The 19552-nt window shown below is 42.1% G+C and overlaps 1 protein-coding gene across 1 annotated transcript in view; it reads left to right on the plus strand.

Annotated features, from left to right (window-relative positions):
* The window catches only part of LOC147724345 (uncharacterized), a 2209372-nt gene that overhangs the window by 1860270 nt on the left and 329550 nt on the right, over positions 1–19552 (plus strand). The window contains exon 31 of the mRNA XM_086966996.1: positions 7311–7404. Coding sequence (XP_086823122.1) covers positions 7311–7404 — 94 coding nt within the window. The remainder of the gene's footprint in view (positions 1–7310; positions 7405–19552) is intronic.

Here is a 19552-nt window from a genome sequence, read left to right on the forward strand (position 1 = left end):
CTTTCAAGTTTGAATGCTATGGAAATCCAAGTTATAAAGAGACATTTGAGTTGAGTTCAGAGACACACATTGTGAATTTGCATGCAGCTTGGTATGAGGGACGTTGCCACTGCATGCTAGCAAGTTAGCATGCACGCCACCATCACATCCAGGGCAATTGTGTTCATTTTCCTCTTAACATGATGCTTTGAAATCATTATGGACTATTTGTTCCAAGATTGTATTGTAAAGGGTATCCCTAAAGTTGTTGGAGGATCAAGTGCAAATGCTGACCTCGGATAAATGCCAATGGCATGCTTTATATACTGCATGCAATTTTGTCCTAGAAAATAACTTCTATAGAGTAACAGACTATTCAACTAAAATTAATGACGCGTTGCTCTATATAGCACGAGTGTAATTTCTGAGGTTATTGATAACTGACCAATAACAAATTATGAAGAATAGATAGTCAAAGTTTACAAATCACATCTCACTTTCCTTATCTAAAATAACTGTCACACTATCCACTTGATGAAAATTGTTTTTTCAATAAATTACACATTACTTTTATGGGTAACTATTGACTGGGAATAAAAATCGGAATAGTATGACAAACAATTGTTATCATTAAATTAATGTTGGGCAATAACGTCTCCAGAATACTGCGGAACATATTCAAAATATCCAGCATTGATATATTTAATTATCTTGCCATAGAGAAAGTATGAACACATTAGTTACTTTGTGTGCTATTATTTGATTAAATAATGCTGAAGCACAATTGGTAAAGATTGTATAAGTCGTCTAATATCAGATCAGTTAATTAAATGGTTTCCAAAAATTACGGTAATCAACACATTGTGCACTAGATTTTCACCTCCGCTGTAGGAGTGCACAGCGAGCGCTCGATCATAACTTCAAACGTGGAAACACACTGTGAATAATTAGAGCTACAGGCCGATTATAAAAAAGAATGTGATTGGATAGGAGTTAATTCTGGGGATCCTAGGCTGTTCATCTACATTTGCACTTTTGTTTGTTTTAGGGTGTTTTTTGGGTTGTCGACCTTTTACTCACAGACTTCGTGCCATTGTGTTTCATGTAAATATCTGAACATGAATTCACAACAAGATCCTTAGATGAGAGAGTAGCAAACCTAAAGCGGACACTGACCTGAGGGACGCTGATAATGCACATAGCCTCCTACCTAGGTCAAAGGAGGCTATTTGCAGGAAGAGCGGGAGACACTAAAAATTTCCAGTGGGCACGAGGGAAGCAGCATGGCCCAAAATAAGCTATGTATTGTATTGTAATTACATTTATATAGCGCTTACTACCCCTGATGAGGCGTCAAAGCACTTTTTCGGTGAGTAGCATGCTACTCCAGGACCCATAGAGAATTAGTGTTAAATTAGTATAGGGAAACATGCAAGTACATTTTAAGTGGTGGATAGGTTAGTCAATTACTTGGATTGGGAAGGATAAAAAGAAAAAAAAGGTTTGTATTTATATAGCGCTTGTTACCCCTGAAGAGTGTTAAAGCACCCTACTCCGGGAACCCATAAAGGATTAGTGCTGAATTAGTATGGTAAAATCTGAAAGTAATTTGAGTGATGGATATTAAGCAGTTATTTGGAGTGAGAAAGATAGCGGAGGGACAAAAGGGGAAGAAAGGTTTGCATTTATGTAGCACCTGTTACACCTAATGGGTGTTGAAGCGCTTTCCTGGTGAGGAGGACGCTACTCCGAAACCCGTAAAGGATTAGTGTTGAAAATTAGTATAGTGAAATATGAAGTAATTTGAGTGGTGGATATGGTATTCAGTTATTTGGATAGTGAAGGGTAAGTTGCAGGATAGAAGAGGGAATAATGTTTGTATTTATATAGTGCTTGCTACCCCATAGTAGGTTGCGGGATAGAAGAGAGAAAGAGGTTTGTATTTATATAGCACTTGCTACCCCTTGGTGGTGTTTTGAAGTGCTTTATTGGCGAGTAGCACGTATATATCGATTGAGGAAACAGATCAGGGGGGTGGCAAAGCAATTATGAGAATGTGGACTGACCAATAAACCATACAATAGACTTATAAAAGATATGGAAATAAAAATGGTGGTCTTGCCCTTTCACTGGTCTAAGCCAACGAACCGCACCCCCATACCTGCGACGTCTTCGGTCCCGGGAGCCACTACCCTTGTCCCTGCCACGCCTATACCTACTGTGGCTACAATGCTTTCGTTCGCGGCTCCTAGAGCGACTGTGACTTTGTTTTCTGTGACGGTACTCCTTGTCACGTTCTTGTTTGTTTTCATTGTTTGGGATGAGTAAAAGGGAGGTGAAGGGGAAAGAGTCAGAGGGAAGGGTTTAGAAATGCTTGTTTCGGATCTCTAAATAGTAAAAAAGGTTTGAGATAATGCAAGGAGGGGCAGAGGAGGGAGGATTCTTGCACAGGTTATTTTGGTGATCAAAGTAGTAGAATGGGATTTGGGGTAAATCAGTGAGCGCCGAGGGTGGATATATTGAGAGAGTTTATTGGAGATGCTGAATTAGAAGTTTATTATTCTCGTCTAGTGCATCATTCAGGTGTATCAAGGTGTAAAGGGGCACAATTACGTTGTGAAAGGCAGTGCCATCCAGGCACAAAAAGGTGCTCACAATAGGTGGCCATCCAATCCTTGGCCTCTCAGCAAACCGCACAAAGCAATGGTCATGTGTGCCAGTTGCAGTTGTAATTCTCCGTAAATAGGTGGGCAGAGCAGCACTCAAATTTAGTGTATATGTTTAAGCCACTCCCCTATCTGGCACCCCCACTTTTTGTCAGCCCACTTAAAGCCCTTGAATTTATCTCACATTGTACGCCTGGGCTGCCTCTTGAATGGGAAGAACAGTTTGAGCCTTGTGATTCATGGACTCTCGATAGATCATGAAATGGCTTCTTCTAAACGTTAAAGATGATGGTTAAGTTGTGACAGTCTGAGACAAACTGTAATAACTTGTGCCTTCTAATAATTTCATTTTTTTTGGTTCTGTTTGTTTAGTAGGAGTTACTGAAGAAGGATTTCAGTTGTCATTTGTTATTGTAAGCAATTTATCGTTTGTATCCAACTGGTTCATCTCTCTATTGTATTCTTTGCAAAAACATATGGCCATTGTCACTGAAAGCTACAATGGTTTGTGACTCCACAAATTGACACCGTTCAAAATGATTTAACAGATTCTCAAAGCCACCACTCTCAGACTCCCACACAGACTCCCACACAGAAACACATTAGTCATCAATCATGTCATCGTCAAGCATAGCTGTCACCCAATCACGACCTCACCCTTAGACAACCTTTATGAACGCATATTGCCCAGAAATTCCTAAAGAATGCACAGACATCACACACTTAATTAGACAGTCCATAATGAATAAGATTCAAACAAATCCCTTTCAAATTAACCAAACTCTTGCAATCTGAATTATTTCACATGTATGTCTTTTCCTTCTATATCAATCATTACCTTCTCACTCATTTCCATGACTATGGCGGTCAGGGACCGTATTTTAGAAAGTGCATCGACATGTGAGCCAGCTTTGTGCATCATTGGGGTACTTTGGTATTACAGATGGGGCATCTGTGCAGCCCCTTCTGTAATGCAGATAGCGCTGGTGCACATATATCGCCAGCACTATCTCAATAGGGTGTTCCTTCATTTCCATGGGGGCATGGCCCCATACAAAAGAGGGAATGTCTTTGCATCTGCCCCTTAATATGGATGCAGTTGCAGAGGCAAACGTGCCATTAGGGGAAGCACTTTCAGTGAGCCAGAATAAAGTGGCACACTTTCAGTTCACTCCAAAGGCAGCCCTCTGGAGAGGAGAAGAGGGCCCATGGACCCCCAGACATCACCTTGCAGGCGCGTGCAATCACCCACTGCAACCACCTGCAAGTGGATTTCTCACCCCTCTTAAAAGTGCAGGTGGGTCGCAACCTGCACAGTAGAACAAAGAGCGGCTTTTAAGCAGTTGCTCCGTATTTCTCTTGAATGCGCTGCTGCATCCAGTGTAGCACAAGCTTAGGCTGCCCTGAGGGCAGCACATTCACTGTAATATGGCGCACTTGCCTTGTTTATGCACGGTTCACCTATTTAAAGGTGCGCCATAGCGCAAACGGGGAAAGAGCACCGTATACTTAATTAGACAGAGTGGGGCAGATTTACAAGCCCCCTGCGCCACCAGTATATCACTTATTGTGACGTACTGGAGGGGCATTTCACTTCTCCATATTTACAAGAAGAGGAAAAACCACCCTGCGTGACTTTTGCTCTCCTGTAAATATGGTCCCTTCACACGCAGCACTTTGCATGGAAGGGGCATTCCATGGGTGTTGCTGTGGGTGTTCCTATGCAACACTCATGGAAAGAGACACAATTCTATATTTATGAGGAATCGTAAATCTGGAAATGCTTGTCAATGCTATGCTTCCCCAGTGGAGGCGTAGCGAGGCGCAACGAGGAGAAATGTTTTCATTTTTCCTCGTTTTTCCTCTTTAAATACGTGCTGCATTCAACTCAAAAACAATCTCCTCATGACGCAGGCATCCTTGCAACATGGTGCAAGGGTGCCTGTGCCGGTGCATGGCTCCAGTTTGTGCGCCAGCTCAGTGTGAAGCACATGAATGCAACATGTTATTGTAAATATGTCACATTCTTTTCTTTGGAAGTGCCGCAGCGTGGCGCAGCCAAAGGGCTTGCGTTGCCGCACTGCTGCACTTCTTTGTAGATCTGCCCCTCAGTCTCCAGTAAACAGGTTCAGTATCAATCAATGGGAAATTACTTATACTTTAAAATATCTTGAAGGGTCACTGGCTTCATCAAGTTTAGTGACTTGAAAACAGAACTTTGATTCCTCAGCTCCAAATACATTGTCAGCTCACTTAACACCTCCCCCCCCCCAGTAAATTAGTCTAATGTGCACAGATTCAAAGCTCACCAATCACCATTAACTGAGCTGTACAGCAGGAATACCAGATCGGAATAGTGATTGACACACCCCAAATCTGCCCCCTTCTCCTCTGACATCACATCCCTTTGGCTTCATGTAGGAAATGGCAGTAGGAGACTGAACCACCATCAACTTTCTTCACTGAGTCCTGGCCTTCCCAAATTGCCAATTTATCATCATCAATGTTGTCCAAAGTCCTAATGCTAAACTAATTTCTAAAACCATAACTGAGACTAAACTACTCAGTTTAGCTGCAGTATTGGCAGCTTTATACTCAAGCTGATGACCAAAAACAATGAATGGAAGTAACCCAAAGTGCCACAGCAAGAAAGTTCAACACCAAGCACCAGAATGCTCTTGTGTTCTGGAAACCAAAATCTGTTCAGCATTTCCCACAACAGCCTGGCATGCAGTGCCATTTTGCACAGGATGAAGCACAAATATGGATCTCACGCTCTACCAGCATGCACTCCAAGGCAAATAGACCAGCCTTCAGAAAAAATTACAACAGTTATTCTGACCATGCTGGCTCTACCTTATCAGCCTGAAAGCACATTGAGACCAATTAAGTGGCACAATATTTGCATTATCTCTCTCCCTCTTCATTCATTAAATCAAGCTTGATGACCCTTCAAATTCTGTCCTCATTTTATTAGCTGGGCTACTCCTTACCCTTAATTTGGTTACTACTTCTTTGTTAATAGCAGTGCAATAAATGTCATGCATTTAGTTCCTCCCAGTGGTTTCACAGGATTGAAAATATTGCAAGACCAGTCCTATAAAGTCTTCTTCGCCCACACTCTCCCTATCTTTGGGTTAGAGTCCGCTTCCTACTGTAGTATCAAACTCTATGTATGGTTGATTTAGAATAGAGCAACAATTACATTGTGAGGTAAGACCTTGCCACACCTACAGCAAAGGTACCAAATGCCTCTTCAAAAACATGGCAATTGTTTATTCAAACCTGTGGCTGCTTTGGAGGTAGGGTGCATCTTGCCTATGCACCCGTGTCTGTACTATGATATTTTGTACAAGGGAAAAGGATTCTCATGCAAATGAGGGCACTTCTCATTGGGATCCTGCAAGCACTAAATGTGCATAAGCACCATCCTAATTTCAGGAAGGGCCGCACAAGTGTTAATGGCCCATTCTGTAATACTATAGTGCCCTGGGGGTGCACAAAGTGGGCAAATACATAGGATGTGTCCACGGCACAATCTATAATACAGCTCCAAGGAAGCAATGCTCTGTTCCACTATATTACAAGCTTCTCAGCCATATTTTTTCCTGCACAATAGTATCTGAATGGCTTTAATCAAGCAAATGCCCTTTCAAGGCGTTTCTTTCAGCTGCATGCAGTGTGTACAAAGGTGAAGTACAATAGAAAGAAAACAAAATTAGATCACACAGAACCAAATAATTAGCTTCAGAATTTCGTGTTCAATTTTTTTGCGTTTTCTTTTTCTCACAAATCACACTAAATTACGCTGTCATAATGTGCCCTCGAGAAAATATTATTTTATGTTAATATGAGGTTCTTGCCTTTAAAAATCGCGTGTTAATGTTTTATATTCTACAGACGTCGTCGCTCAGTGGAAGAAATGAAGGTGACTCTTGGACTTAACATATTTATTCTATTTTTATATTGCATGAAAGAATGGAACAAAGGTTTTCAGATTCAGACAAAGTTATGACATTGATCTCTGTGACTCTGATGGAAAGTTTTGTAAAGTGTTGCAGACTTTTGCATCCAGCTATGGGGAAACATATTTTTGCATAATTGTGGAAAAACTGAAGATTTTAGTTTGTCTACGTTTGTCTAAGGTTGTATATTGAGTGTCAACCTAGATACAAAACATCAGAGCGCTCTACAGTACTGCCGGTTTGGTTCAGCTGGAGAAATTTACATGAAGCTAATGGTATTGGAGAACGAGTTTCGAATATAACCACCCCCTCATGCATCAGGAGATAGCTGCACCTGAAGGGCACATACAGAACAATATTTAAGGGAATTTTCTTTAATGGCTGTCCTGCATCAGGCCTGGTGAAACAAGAGGGTGACCAAACACGTTGATAGGCAGGAAAATCAAAATGTATGGCATATGGGGTATCACTATAAAGGTAGGGAATCAGGGATGCATGCACATCTTTGCCAACTTCCTCACCAGTGTTTCAGAGAGTGGACCCATGGCTTTTCTCGGAATGTGCGAACTTTCCTTTGTTTATTCTTGACAGGAAACAGTTTGTTGGCTTGGTGAATAAGATGTTGTATTAAATTATCTTCTGTTGTTAACAGCAATTCTATGAAATAAAATATAACTTGCATATATTATTTTCTACACAGACACTTACGGGAAAATAAAGATTTCCTAACTAAAGAGATCAAGAAAGTGAAATCAGACTTTGAAGAGTTGAAAATTGAAAATGAACAGTTGAAGGTAAATACGACACCCCACTATTATTTATGTGCATGGCTTAAACAAGTAATGGAAGAGGGATCACCACATTATTATATAGTCAATTATTTTTTATAGTTTCTATATTCAGGACTACTGGAATTATGTGGCAGTGGAGGACCAAATTATGTGGCAGGGTTGACTAGATTATGCAGCAAGAAAAGTCAAATTATGCAGCATGATGCAGCACAGTTTTAGATACTATGACTTCATTATTTAGTCATTTTTACACTTGTTAACACTGTCTGGGCCTTGGTTGCATCTAATTTAATACCCAAATATAGCAATAAGCAATAGAAAAATGAACAGTTAACATTTGCAAAGGGCCGTCCACTGCTCAGTGACACGTGCAGCTGCGTTTTTAGTAATTTTTGAACCGTTTGAGCTAGAAACTAAATGTATTTTTGGCAAAATCTGCGGATAATGCAGCAGAGGATACATTATGTGGTAAATGCGGCAAATCTAGAATTATGCGAAAAATACGGTTGCCACACAATTGCATTATTACAGTGGCCCTTTCTGTAGGGTGCCCAAGGCCATAAGGGCACGTGAAAGCTGAGGAGGTGACTCATGTAATAGCCATATATAGAACACAACCATCGAGAGTAGACTCTTTCCAGAAAAGGTTGTAACTGAGACTAGATGTTCCAAATCAGAAAGGGAGTGACAGTAGACAAACCGAAAACACAGTTAATTTGGAGAACCCTGTATGGTCAGGTAGGAAGTAGGTGACAAGTGAATTAGACGTTAGGAACATTCTTTGCAGGATCTGAGAAGGTGGGAATATCAAGAAACAAAAGAGAGGGAAAAATAGTTAACAGAGCCTTCAACGAGCGAAAGAAGGAATGAGGCAGAAGAACTGTCAGCGAGAGGATGATTCAGAGAGGCATCAAGGGCTGGCATCGATTGAGGCACTTAATCTAGCGCTACGATTGACAGACAGTCCAGCTGCAAAAATGAGCAAGAGTCTGGATAAGAAAGCAGGCAAGACATCTTGCAGGGGAGAAAGAGGTATGCAGTTATAAATCAGCATAAAAACTAAAGGGAGGAGAAGTCCAAGGGCCATAGGCTTGAGACGGAAACGGCTGCAGCAGAGTGCACTACAGTGGCAGGTAAGCCATTCAATACAGAAGAAAACAATGGAGAGGGGGAGGGAATAGAATCCAATCTGCCACATAGAAGTTATCACTATTCTTTGTGACAACAGCATAATGGATTTGTTATGTCACAGAGTAGAGCGGAACACTAATGATGACTGGCCCCTTGGGAATTATGAGTATTATAGAAATTTACCCATAATGCTCCAGGTCACTTGCAAGAGGTTGGTGACATGGAGAAAAGGGTGGTAGGATAGATATCTATGAGTGCTGAGAAACTGTGTTGGAGTGGGTGCTTGAGTGCTTCCTTCGGAGAGTTCCAGTTATTACCGTACAACATGTAACTCGATGTCTGAGACTCCGGGGCCACAAATTGTAGGACCCCTTAAAAAATAGAGACTTTCACAATAGCCTATTTTCTACGCACTGTTTTTAATTATTCAAGCCAAATAAGCCTTAACACAGGGGGCTATTGTAGACAATCTCACTAAGGAAATTGATGTGAAATGAATTCCGTGGAATAGTGCATTCACTATAACAGTTTTTACTGGCCCTAGAGACCCTTCATTTCTCTAAGATACAGCTCAGGAAAGAATCTTGTTTTCACTCTCTTTGGGGCTGGGTCATCTCCATTCTCCCAAGAAAACCCTGATGGGTTCTCTCACCTGACCCACTGTATTCTAGGATTTTTTTCACTTAAAATAGGGTGCCGACGATAAATCAGTGAGGGAAGAGCGGGTCTCGTGACCCAGTGAGAAGGACTTATCCTTTACTGACATAGATAATTACAAGTATGTTCCAGTTTGGAAAACAACGGCAAGGTTTAAGGCAGGCCCCAACCCTGATCTCGGATGTGGGCTCCCATCTGTGCCATAATCCCCTGATGTGAAGAAGTGGGCCTATTGTTATGATCTGTCATTGATCCCCCATGCGCTACTTAGCAGGAGTCCATTTGGTTCAGGTTCTCTCTGAACATTTCGATGACTGCAGAAATGGTGCAAAACCAGAGAGGCCTGGACATTTATTGTATATGCTTAGCTCTGAGGCCAGGGAAGCCCTTTATATACCACAGGAATATATTAGCTTGTAACATAGGATACATGTACTTTTATTTAAGAGTAGTTCAGATTGGATATGCAAGAGATGATTTGGGCTGCTTAGAATTTCTGACTGTGAAAAGTAGTAATCTAAGACAAGGGTTTATGCACACAATACGCCAAGTAGGAACTGAGCTTAGATAACCTGATACATAAAAACTGTGGTTGACTACGGACTTCAACATTGGATATCTGAAAACTTCACCCAATAAATGGAATAATTCATGTGAACATAATATTCAACCAACTAGAAACAAATTGTCATTTATTAGCATGTGTGTTGTATGGTGTCATTTAAGTGCTCTGTAGTACATGTTCTTGTTCTAGTATTTCTCAGAATGTAAAGTCATGAGAATGCACCTGCATTCCTATTCTATGTTTCTATTTGTATAAGTGTTCTAATCCAAAGCAGTTACTCTCTTGACTCCTGCTTGGAAGAGTCCGCTCTCGTCTCCGTCTGCACTTCAATAAAGGATCTCCTGCTCTACTCACCGCGTCCGACTCATCTCCTTCTATTTCAACTTGGCAATGATTTCCTGTGGATCCCTGCATGCAGATCAGCTTAATTTCTCTGACTTTGCCACTAGTTCAGAGCACCGTGCAGCGTGCATAGTCCACAGCGAGAGCGGATGGCAGCGGCAGCACTTCAAGGTGAATTCCCTGTTTTGCCATGTACCTGTCTTATTTCGTGGAAGCTTCTTCTTCCTGCGACATCCTCCCGATGACATACCAGTCCAGCCTGCCCCGATGACATATGAGCCCAGCCGTTATCCTATGACGTGTCCTTCTCTATGCAGCATCAGCGTCTCCAGGGCAACACTGACACTCGCCCTAGGAGCAGTCTCCTAGCAACGTTACTTCTACTGATGATGCTACCACAGCGCACTTCATGTTTGCGTGCCTCTTCACGCTGTGACATCACGCGCCAGCGTTAGCACGTTGGCGGCCGTTTTTCTTTGGCATTCGCGCTTCAGTTTCCACGGCAACCCGATGCGCTTTCACGATTGAGAGAGGGAAATTACTTGACGTCTCCAGTGAAGCAACCTACCACGGTGATATACACGCCTGCTGTATATCGCTTCGCTCCCTTGATCTTCTGCATCATTTAAAGGTATTTCCATCATTTTGTCTTCTTTCACGGCGATATACACACCTGTTTTATACCGCGTTGCTCATGTACTTTGCATACTGGATTTGACCCTTCTCCTTTTACCACGCCTCCAATCGCTAACTACAGCCAGTTGTTCTCCGCCTCATTTTCTCCTCATTCCTTTCTCATCATGGCATCTGCATATTTCGGTTGTTCCACCCCCTAATTTTTTGGCCCAACCCGGTCCACCTAGCATTCCTTGGGAGGATTGGATCCTCATGTTTCAAAAATTATTTGGATGCTCTGGATGGAAAAGACTTTTCAGCCAAGAGGTAGAAAGCTCTTGTTTTAAGCACATTAGGCAAGGAGGGACAGCAAATTTCTCGCTCTCTTCCCCAAGCACTCCAAGCTAACGGCCAAGAGGTCATTTGTAGATTGGAAGTGAGAGATGCCAAAAAGGAGAATGTAGTTATGAACAGATACACATTTTACACTCAACATCAAAAAACAGGAGAGTCCATTGATGAATTTATTTCAAGACTTAGAGAAATGTCTATTAAATGCAAATTCGGAACAATGACACATGAATTGATTAGAGATCAGCTCATCATCCAATGCAACAACAAAATAATTCAGGAGCATCTCTGGGCAGCAAAAAAAACCACCCATAAGACTGCCATAGACTTAGCCAAAGTTGTTGAACAATCAGAAGGCTACATGAAAGAATTAGAGAAGAGAAATCTCAACCATGATGTAAATGAGATTTCTTTACAGGAGTCTCGAGACATTGACCGTGACGATGATGAACCAAGCATCATTGCTGCGGTTGAGAATAGAGGACATTTTCTGAACAAACTTTTCAATCCCAAGTCTTTTAGAGCCAGCCCCCATTCTTTTGGTGGCAGCAACGTACACACCTCAGAGTCGAAATTTCGTTTTGCTTCCAATCAGGAATGTCTCAAATGTGGTCGTATGGGCCATTATGCCCGAGTATGTAGAAGCAAATTTCACCCTTCCATAACTAGCTTACAAGATGCTGGGAAGGACGATGATATTGATAATGATAGAATTTTGGTAATTGAGTCTAATAATGTACTAGGTGAGGATGACTAGAGGAAAAATAGACCCAAGGCTGTTTTTTCCATTGATGGACGTGATGTTTCTCTTATGGTTGACACTGGGTCAAAATTGACTATCATCCCCAAATGTCTCTTTCACAAGAAGTGGGGTAACAGACAACTTCTCCCAAAAGTCATTTCCTCTGGGGATTATCAGAGCGAGTTAATAAACATCCTACGTTACTTTAAGGCACACATTACCTTCTCTCACAGGGACATTCATGGCAAAGTGTATGTAGCAGAACATGGCCCAGCTATCCTTGATTGGGTACACCAGTACAACATACGCATCATAGTCAACCCAAGGGCACCTATGCAAGTCATGATCATTGAGGACAGAAGTTTAGACACCATTCTCAAAGAGGCAGATACAGTTTTCAGGGAGGAACTTGGCCAGCTTAAGGGGTATGCCCATCGCATATTTCTTAAAAAGGACTCCATACCCATCCAACACAAAGTCAGACAGTTGCCCATCGTAGTAAAAGAGGAGGTAAAAAGTCTCATTAAAGAGATGCTTACCGCAAGAGTTATAGAGCCAGTGGAAGCATTTCCATGGATTTCTCCCGTCATTACTACAAAAAAATCTGACGGCAAGTTGAAATTCTGTGTTGGCCTGCGGTCTTTGAACCAGTGTGTTGTAGCCGATACCTTTCCATTCGCCAACATTACTGAACTAGTCACCACCCTCAATGGCACTGAGGTCTTCTCCAAGGTCGACCTCAAGAGCGCGTACCATCAAAATTAACTTACACAGAGATTCCAAGCACCTCACTGCATTTATCACCCCTATGGGCACATTCCAGTTCAGACGTTTGCTCTTTGGGCTAAATTCATCTGCCAGTGTTTTTCAACGCATGGTCTCTGATATTTTCAATGGCGTAGATAACACTATTTTTTTCAGGAATACATCTTAATTTACGGTCAATCCGTTGAAGAACACAACTCCATCCTCAAAACTGTATTAGAAAGGCTGTTCAAAGCGGCGCTCACACTTCACAAAGACAAATGCAAATTTCTTGTTGACCAGATTGATTATTTCAGCAATATTATTAGTGGGGTCAAACCTAAGAAAAACCTGTGTAGTGCTATAGGCTTAGCCCCACCTCCGGTTGAAAAAGACCAACTTCGCTCATTTATGGGCCTTATAGAGTATTACTAAACATTTGTAAGAAACACTTCTGACAAAACTACATGTTTGCGATCTCTACTCAAGAAGGGTGTGAGTTTTGTTTGGAATGCACAACATCAGTAATGTTTTGACGACATCAAAAAGAGATTTATGATGCTAATGTTCTGACTCCTTTTGACATCAACTCTAAATTCATCCTCACAGTGGATGCCAGCGCGACTGGGTTGGGGCAATGTTATCACAGTGTACATCTAGTTGCGAAAAGACAATAGCTTTTGCGTCCAGGACATTGATCAATGCAGAAAAGAACTATTCTGTTATTGAGAGAAGCACTTGGTGCATCATGGGCCATGGAATACTTTCAGACTTATTTGTAGGACACCAGATTTTGTCTCAGAACCAGTCAAAATCCCCTGGTCAAGGTTCTGTCCCCTGGTGGAATTGGAAAAGAGTTAGCGAGACTCGCTAAATTAGCAGCAAGGCTCCAAGAATTCCAATATCAGGTGGAGTACATTCAAGGCTGGAGGAACGTCCAAGCTGACTGCCTTTCTAGGATGTCAGTCGATTGGCGTTCTGTTACTGACTCTAGCACCTCGGAGCTTGATGAGGACATTGCTGTGGCTTCCATAGATGATGCTGTTTTTGGGGGGAAGGTTTGTTTGATGCTAATGATTGGGATCGTGAGATGGCGAATGATCCTACCCCGCAAGAAGTTGTCAAACTGTTAAAGTCCAGTCCCAGAAGTGAAAGTAGCCTCACAGTCCCAGTACGCCCATATGCTAAAATGGTTCAGTTGTGCGCTAGATGGTGAATGAAATGCTTTGGGCCTTTCGCCCCCCCGCCCCCTTGTTGACGGTGATAAGTATCCTTTTAGTTGATGAGGGGCAGACCCCTGGCTCAAAACTAGTTCCCCTATAGATGCAACAGCTAGTCACTTTACATTACTTGTCCTTTCAACGTAGGTGACCAAGTCAAGATCAAAAGTGGCAGAGATGGGAGAGGCCTTTCTAAGTTTAAAGGACCGTTCACTGTCAAAAAGGTTCCTGATCATTGTGTCAACCTAAACAATGGTGTGGGATGGAACTTTCGACGTGTGGCTCTCTATCAAAGAGGCAGTGTGCCATGAGCAAAGTAAACATGTGAGTTCGCTGTGCAGTAGCGACTATGTCCTAGCTCAGGATCTTGAAGATGATTCTCTTCCTGGGGTGTCTGGTACAGCTCTTGGAGGTGACGATTCTCTCATTCCTGTGAGTCCTAACCAGTTCTCCATGCCAAACCCTGAAGGCACTGGTTCTTTCCGCTCCATGAGGTGCCGCAGGCCACCCATGTATCTTAAGGATTTTGTCTGTTAGTTTTTTTTTCTCTCTCCTTCTTTCCCTTCACCTTCCTCCTTTTTCCGTTCTCTTATTGCTTTTGTTACTTTGCCTTTGGAAAGGAAGAAGGTGTCAAGTACATGTTTTTGGTCTAATGTTTTTCAGAATATACAGTCATGAGAATGCACCTGTATTCCTATTCTATGTTTCTACTTGTAAAAGCGTTCTGTTCCAAAGCAGTTACTCTTTTGACTCCTGCTTGGAAGAGTCCGCTCTCGTCTCCCTCTGCACTTAAATAAAGGATTTCCTGATCTACTCACCATGTCTGACTCATCTCCTTATATTACATGCTCTAAAAACTGTTCAGGCAGAGCAACACATGTGAAGAAGTGTTGTGTATATACAAAGGAAGAAACGGATAACTCGATGCAAGGAAGTATACAGCACGAGGTCTTGAATTTAAGGGTTTTCTAGTCAATGGCGTTTCAACTCCTATGTTAAGTGGGAGGTAACCATCAGGTTATAGAAAATAACAAACGTAGATAGGACCAAAAAGTCCCAAGCTAGGTTATGGTGAATGTAGGTGCATGCTCTGCAAAAGAAAAGGAGGGGGACATGTAAGATACATGCGAGAAGAGGTAGGGGGAAAAATGGGGATCTAAAAAAGGGGAAGAGTACTCACAGCAAGGAAGACAAATCAGTAGTATTAATCAGAGAGGCATCTCTATGTGGGGTAGTAAATGGTAAAGTATAAGTCAGTATGAGATAGAGAAGAAAACAGCAATTACATAAGTAATCAAACATGCTATACTCATGGATAGGAGGGCAGGGTGGGGGTTCTGCAGAGAAGAAGATATGGTAGAAGCAAGGTTAGCAGTCATTGAATAACTGGGGATTAATGAAGGGAAAGAGGGGACATTCTCCTAACTATATCTTGTAGAAAGGAGGTCTGCAGGGTAAGTCTCAGGCGTCAAAGTGGTTTCTAATATAGGCCCCCGAGGACCACTAAATCGGGGGTTGTATCCACAGTTGACGACAGACCAAGGCCTTGTAAATTATTACAAGGTTCATTGGGGTAAATGTGATCAATTCTAGAAAGGCTGCTGTGCACTACTGGTGAATCAGTTTAAGGAAGGAATCACCAATATATTGCGACTTATATAGCGCATGTATCACCCGAAGGCATCAAGGCGCTTGCCTTGGGAACCCGTCCTGGCTTTTTCCTGTGAGATAACCCCTACTGGGCATCCCCAAGGTGAAAGCCAGGCATCCCGCAGCGGGTGGGCCGCCGTAGTGGAGATTAAGCAAGTTATTGCCCAGAGTTGCAGCGTCGGACCCCATGATTAGAGTAGGCACCGAGGCGAGAATTATCGAGTCCGTGGAAATTTTTAGGCTCAGGACCCTGCAACGTCGGGAATTGAACCTTGGTCCCGGGCCAGACCTCTGTATCAGGGTCTGCCGCTTTAATCAGTGAGCCACACTCCAAGAAGTTCAGAAAGCGCACTCAGCACTGGCCCAGGGAATGCAGATCTAGTGACAGCGGCTTAAAATACCCCATTGCAAATGAACGGGAGCAGAATTCCCTGGACTGGAAACAGGAATTCCCTGCACTGGGGAATCAGCAAACACGCTGCAAATCTCAGTGCTGGCCATCCTAAAAAAATAATGGGAAAGATTCTGTAAAAGGGTATGAGGGATTGGATATTTTTGAAAAGGGTTGTTAATCATACTTAGAACATATTCTCATCTGTGAATACTGTCCATGTTTGGACAGAATACACAAAGAATAAATGTTAAGAGGTAATAATTGAATACAAGCAGTGTAGTGCCAACCCCAATCACAAGGTTCCAGAACTTTTTGCAGACTTCTAGTCAGACCGGATTCACAAATATAATACAATTACATAAATAATACATATCCAGTATTAGGAGAAAAAAAATTGGACAGTATGTGACAGTATATACAAACATATTTACATTATGAAGGCGAATCTGTACGCCACACAGTTTCCACATTTGTTATTGCCCATTGCTGGTGGGAGGCCCCGTAATGAGAGATGGACGTGTTGTTCAATGGGCATTTGCAGGATCGCATTATGTGGAACCAAATGTTGCAGCTATGCTTGAAGGAGAAACAAGGCCCATCTAGGGCAAGATCACCTGTACACAGTGTGTTCCCATGCTTCTTGATACTCTTATTGATAATGGACAAAAAGTAGTGACACAGGTGATTTGGCGAGAGACTGTTTGTGTAAGAGGAGACTTTTGCTTTGAGAATACTAATCCCTTTTCATGTTATATCTCATTCAATTGTTTGGATGAACTCTCTCAAGTAATTTTAATGTAAGGGTATTGGCCTCTTTGATAAAGTATTCCTTACATTTGCAATTTCTTCGTAGACTCAGAAATCGCCCAAAGGGGAGTCTATCTCCTCAGCCTCTGAGGTGGTATCTGCAGCTTTGCAATAGACTGATCTTCTCTGTGGGGTTTCTAAACAGTATGGTGTAAAGTCTATTATCATCAATCTTTACTGTAAAATCAAGGGAATCAATACCCTTATGGCTGCTATGGTATGTGAAGTAAAGATTATGTTGTGAGTTTTTTAGCAAGTCAATTAATGTAGATAGATTTTCCCCATTCCCAGACCGTATCACAAAGATATCATGTCCGATGAAAAGTGGTAATAGGCCAAGCTATAAGAGGCTATCAGCCCCGTGGTTCGAACTATCACTTAAAATAAAACAAGGGGAGGTACGGAGAGCTGAGCGTACTTGGTGGAAAGATTACTGTGCTGAGCAGCGCTGTAACTATAAAAAAGCAAGGAGCTCATATCATGCACTTATTAAACAAGTAAAAATTAAATTCTACACAGCAGCAATAGAAACTGCAAGCAATAAACAAAAAGCAATTTTTAAAATCGTAAACAGCTTCAACAACCCCAAAATATTAGTACAAGAAATCGCACCCTCCGAGAGTCTCTGCAATACTATTGCAGACTTCTTTGAGGAAAAAGTACACAGCCTCACAAAGGACTTCGTAGTCCCCGTTTTGGAGCCAGGAGAGGGGAGCCCTAGGGGGAATGGTCCGATGGACCAGTTGGCGGTTTTCCAGCCAATTACTTTGGAGGAAACTTATCGGACAATATTGGTGACCAAATCAGGTGAAACAAGGAGAACAGGTGAATGAGAGTAAGTTGCGCTGGGAAGAAATACTAGTAAGAAAACACAATATCTGTTAAGCTCCAAGGATTAGGTCCTGGTCACCCACCCAGAACCAAACAGAGTGGCCTAAAGGCAAGCCACAAATGTAAAGTTGAAAAAACAAATGGTATATCCTGAGCTAAAAGTTTATCAGTATCAAAGTCCAATTATTAAATCCAAAGAGTCAGAGTATCTTCATTTCATCTTCATTTATTTTCCAATTCTTAATCAAATCCAGTCTTCACCAAGAGAACATACATTAGCCCCTGCCAACACGTGTTTCGTCTTGGTCTGGTGACCAAAAGACTTCGTCAGGGCTATAAATATTATAATAGATATAATCACAAATCCACTCAAAATCAATAACACCACATAGTTAAATATATAGCACAGTCCATATAAAAACAAAGTGGTCTAAGTTAAGGTCAAAGCTATTTGATATTCATACAGTGACCTTAATACAACTCAGTAAATACGGTCCATAAGGATCCTATTGCAAGGAATTCATCAGAGAGTATAGTGGTTTAAGAGATGTAGGTCATATATCAATTATTAACATATAATATCCTTGGAAACTAAATTTGTTTCCCATTTCTAACTTTTCAAGAAGAGAGAGAGAAGATTTAATAGAGTTGACAGGAGGTTGATTCTAATAAGAAAAGCCCCATAGTCAGAAGTGTGTAGTTGTCCTATAGAGACGTGGAAAGATAGGAAATAAGAAGGTGATAGCCTCATAATTTTATTAGATCTGTCGGCAGCCTTCGACACGGTCTCTTGATTGACCGGCTAGCAACATCTGGCATTACTGGTAAGGTCCTGGAATGGAACAAGAACTTTCTGAGTGACAGGAGACAAGTGGTCACCCTGGTTGATTTCTGCTCCAAGGAAAAATTAATCACTACGGGAGTACCACAAGGGTCTAGTCTGAGCCCGACATTGTTTAATGTGTACACCACCCCTCTAATTAGGTTGATATCATCATTTGGCATTGACGGGGTCGCCTATGCCGATGACACGCAACTGCTCCTGGTCCTTGATAAAGATACTCAGGACTGGGAAGAAAATCTCAAATGTTGCCTGACGGCCACATTCGATTGGATGGGGAAGAACCACCGGAAATGTAACATGGGCAAGACAGAGATCATGCCAATGGGCCCACAAAACGACTATGTTCCCAAATTATGGTGACCTGAGAAGGCGGAGATTCCACCTCACACCACCAACTTGGCTCGTAATCTGGGGATCAATTTTGACACCACCCTGTCTTTTAAGAAACAGGCCCTGACAGTGGCATGGACCTGTTTCGGCATCATCAAGGGGCTAAGGAAGTTCTTCGATCTGCTTCTTTTGGCGGCTAGGAAAACGGTAACAGTCACCCTTGTGACGTCAAGGATAGCCTATTGTAACAGCCTATACACAGGCACTAACAAAGCTGTTACTCATAAACTCCAGATGGTGCAACACGCAGCGGCTAGGTTGGTGTTGAATTGGCCGAGGAACTCATCAGCATCAGTCGCACTAAAAACCTTACACTGGCTACCGATCATCAAACGGGTCCTTTTTAAAATCTTGACTATCACTTTCAGAGCCGTCATCTCACAAGGGCCGAAATACCTACAAGGAATGTTCGCTAGGTACCAGCCGATGCATACCTTATGGTCCTCAAATGCCAACGTGTTGTCGGTCCCGGCCTTTAGACTTAGCACGAGAGGGGGCAAATCACTGCCAGTCCTGGGATCCAAAGCCTGGAACACTCTTCCCCCTCACCTTCGGGCATTAGAGAGGGAAACCGATTTCCGAAAGGCACTGAAAACCTGGATTTTCAACTTACAGGATTCCCGTGCTAGAGCACTAGTATGACAATGGAAAAAACTAGTATAAGCAGCCTGACCGTGTGATAGATCTTCTGGTCATCATTGGCGCCTAGATGATCCTTGGAGCGACAGCTGCGCGATATCAATGCATAATTACATTACATTACATCAACATATCTTTTCCATATCCTTATGTAATTGAAAAAGGGTTCACAGAATTTAGTGTTTATGATATCTCAAGGACAGCTACAAAAAGAATAGCAAGATTAGGC

The sequence above is a fragment of the Lissotriton vulgaris genome, chromosome 4_1 (genome assembly GCF_964263255.1).
Source record: "Lissotriton vulgaris chromosome 4_1, aLisVul1.2, whole genome shotgun sequence".
In the NCBI taxonomy this organism is placed as follows: Eukaryota; Metazoa; Chordata; class Amphibia; order Caudata; family Salamandridae; genus Lissotriton; species Lissotriton vulgaris.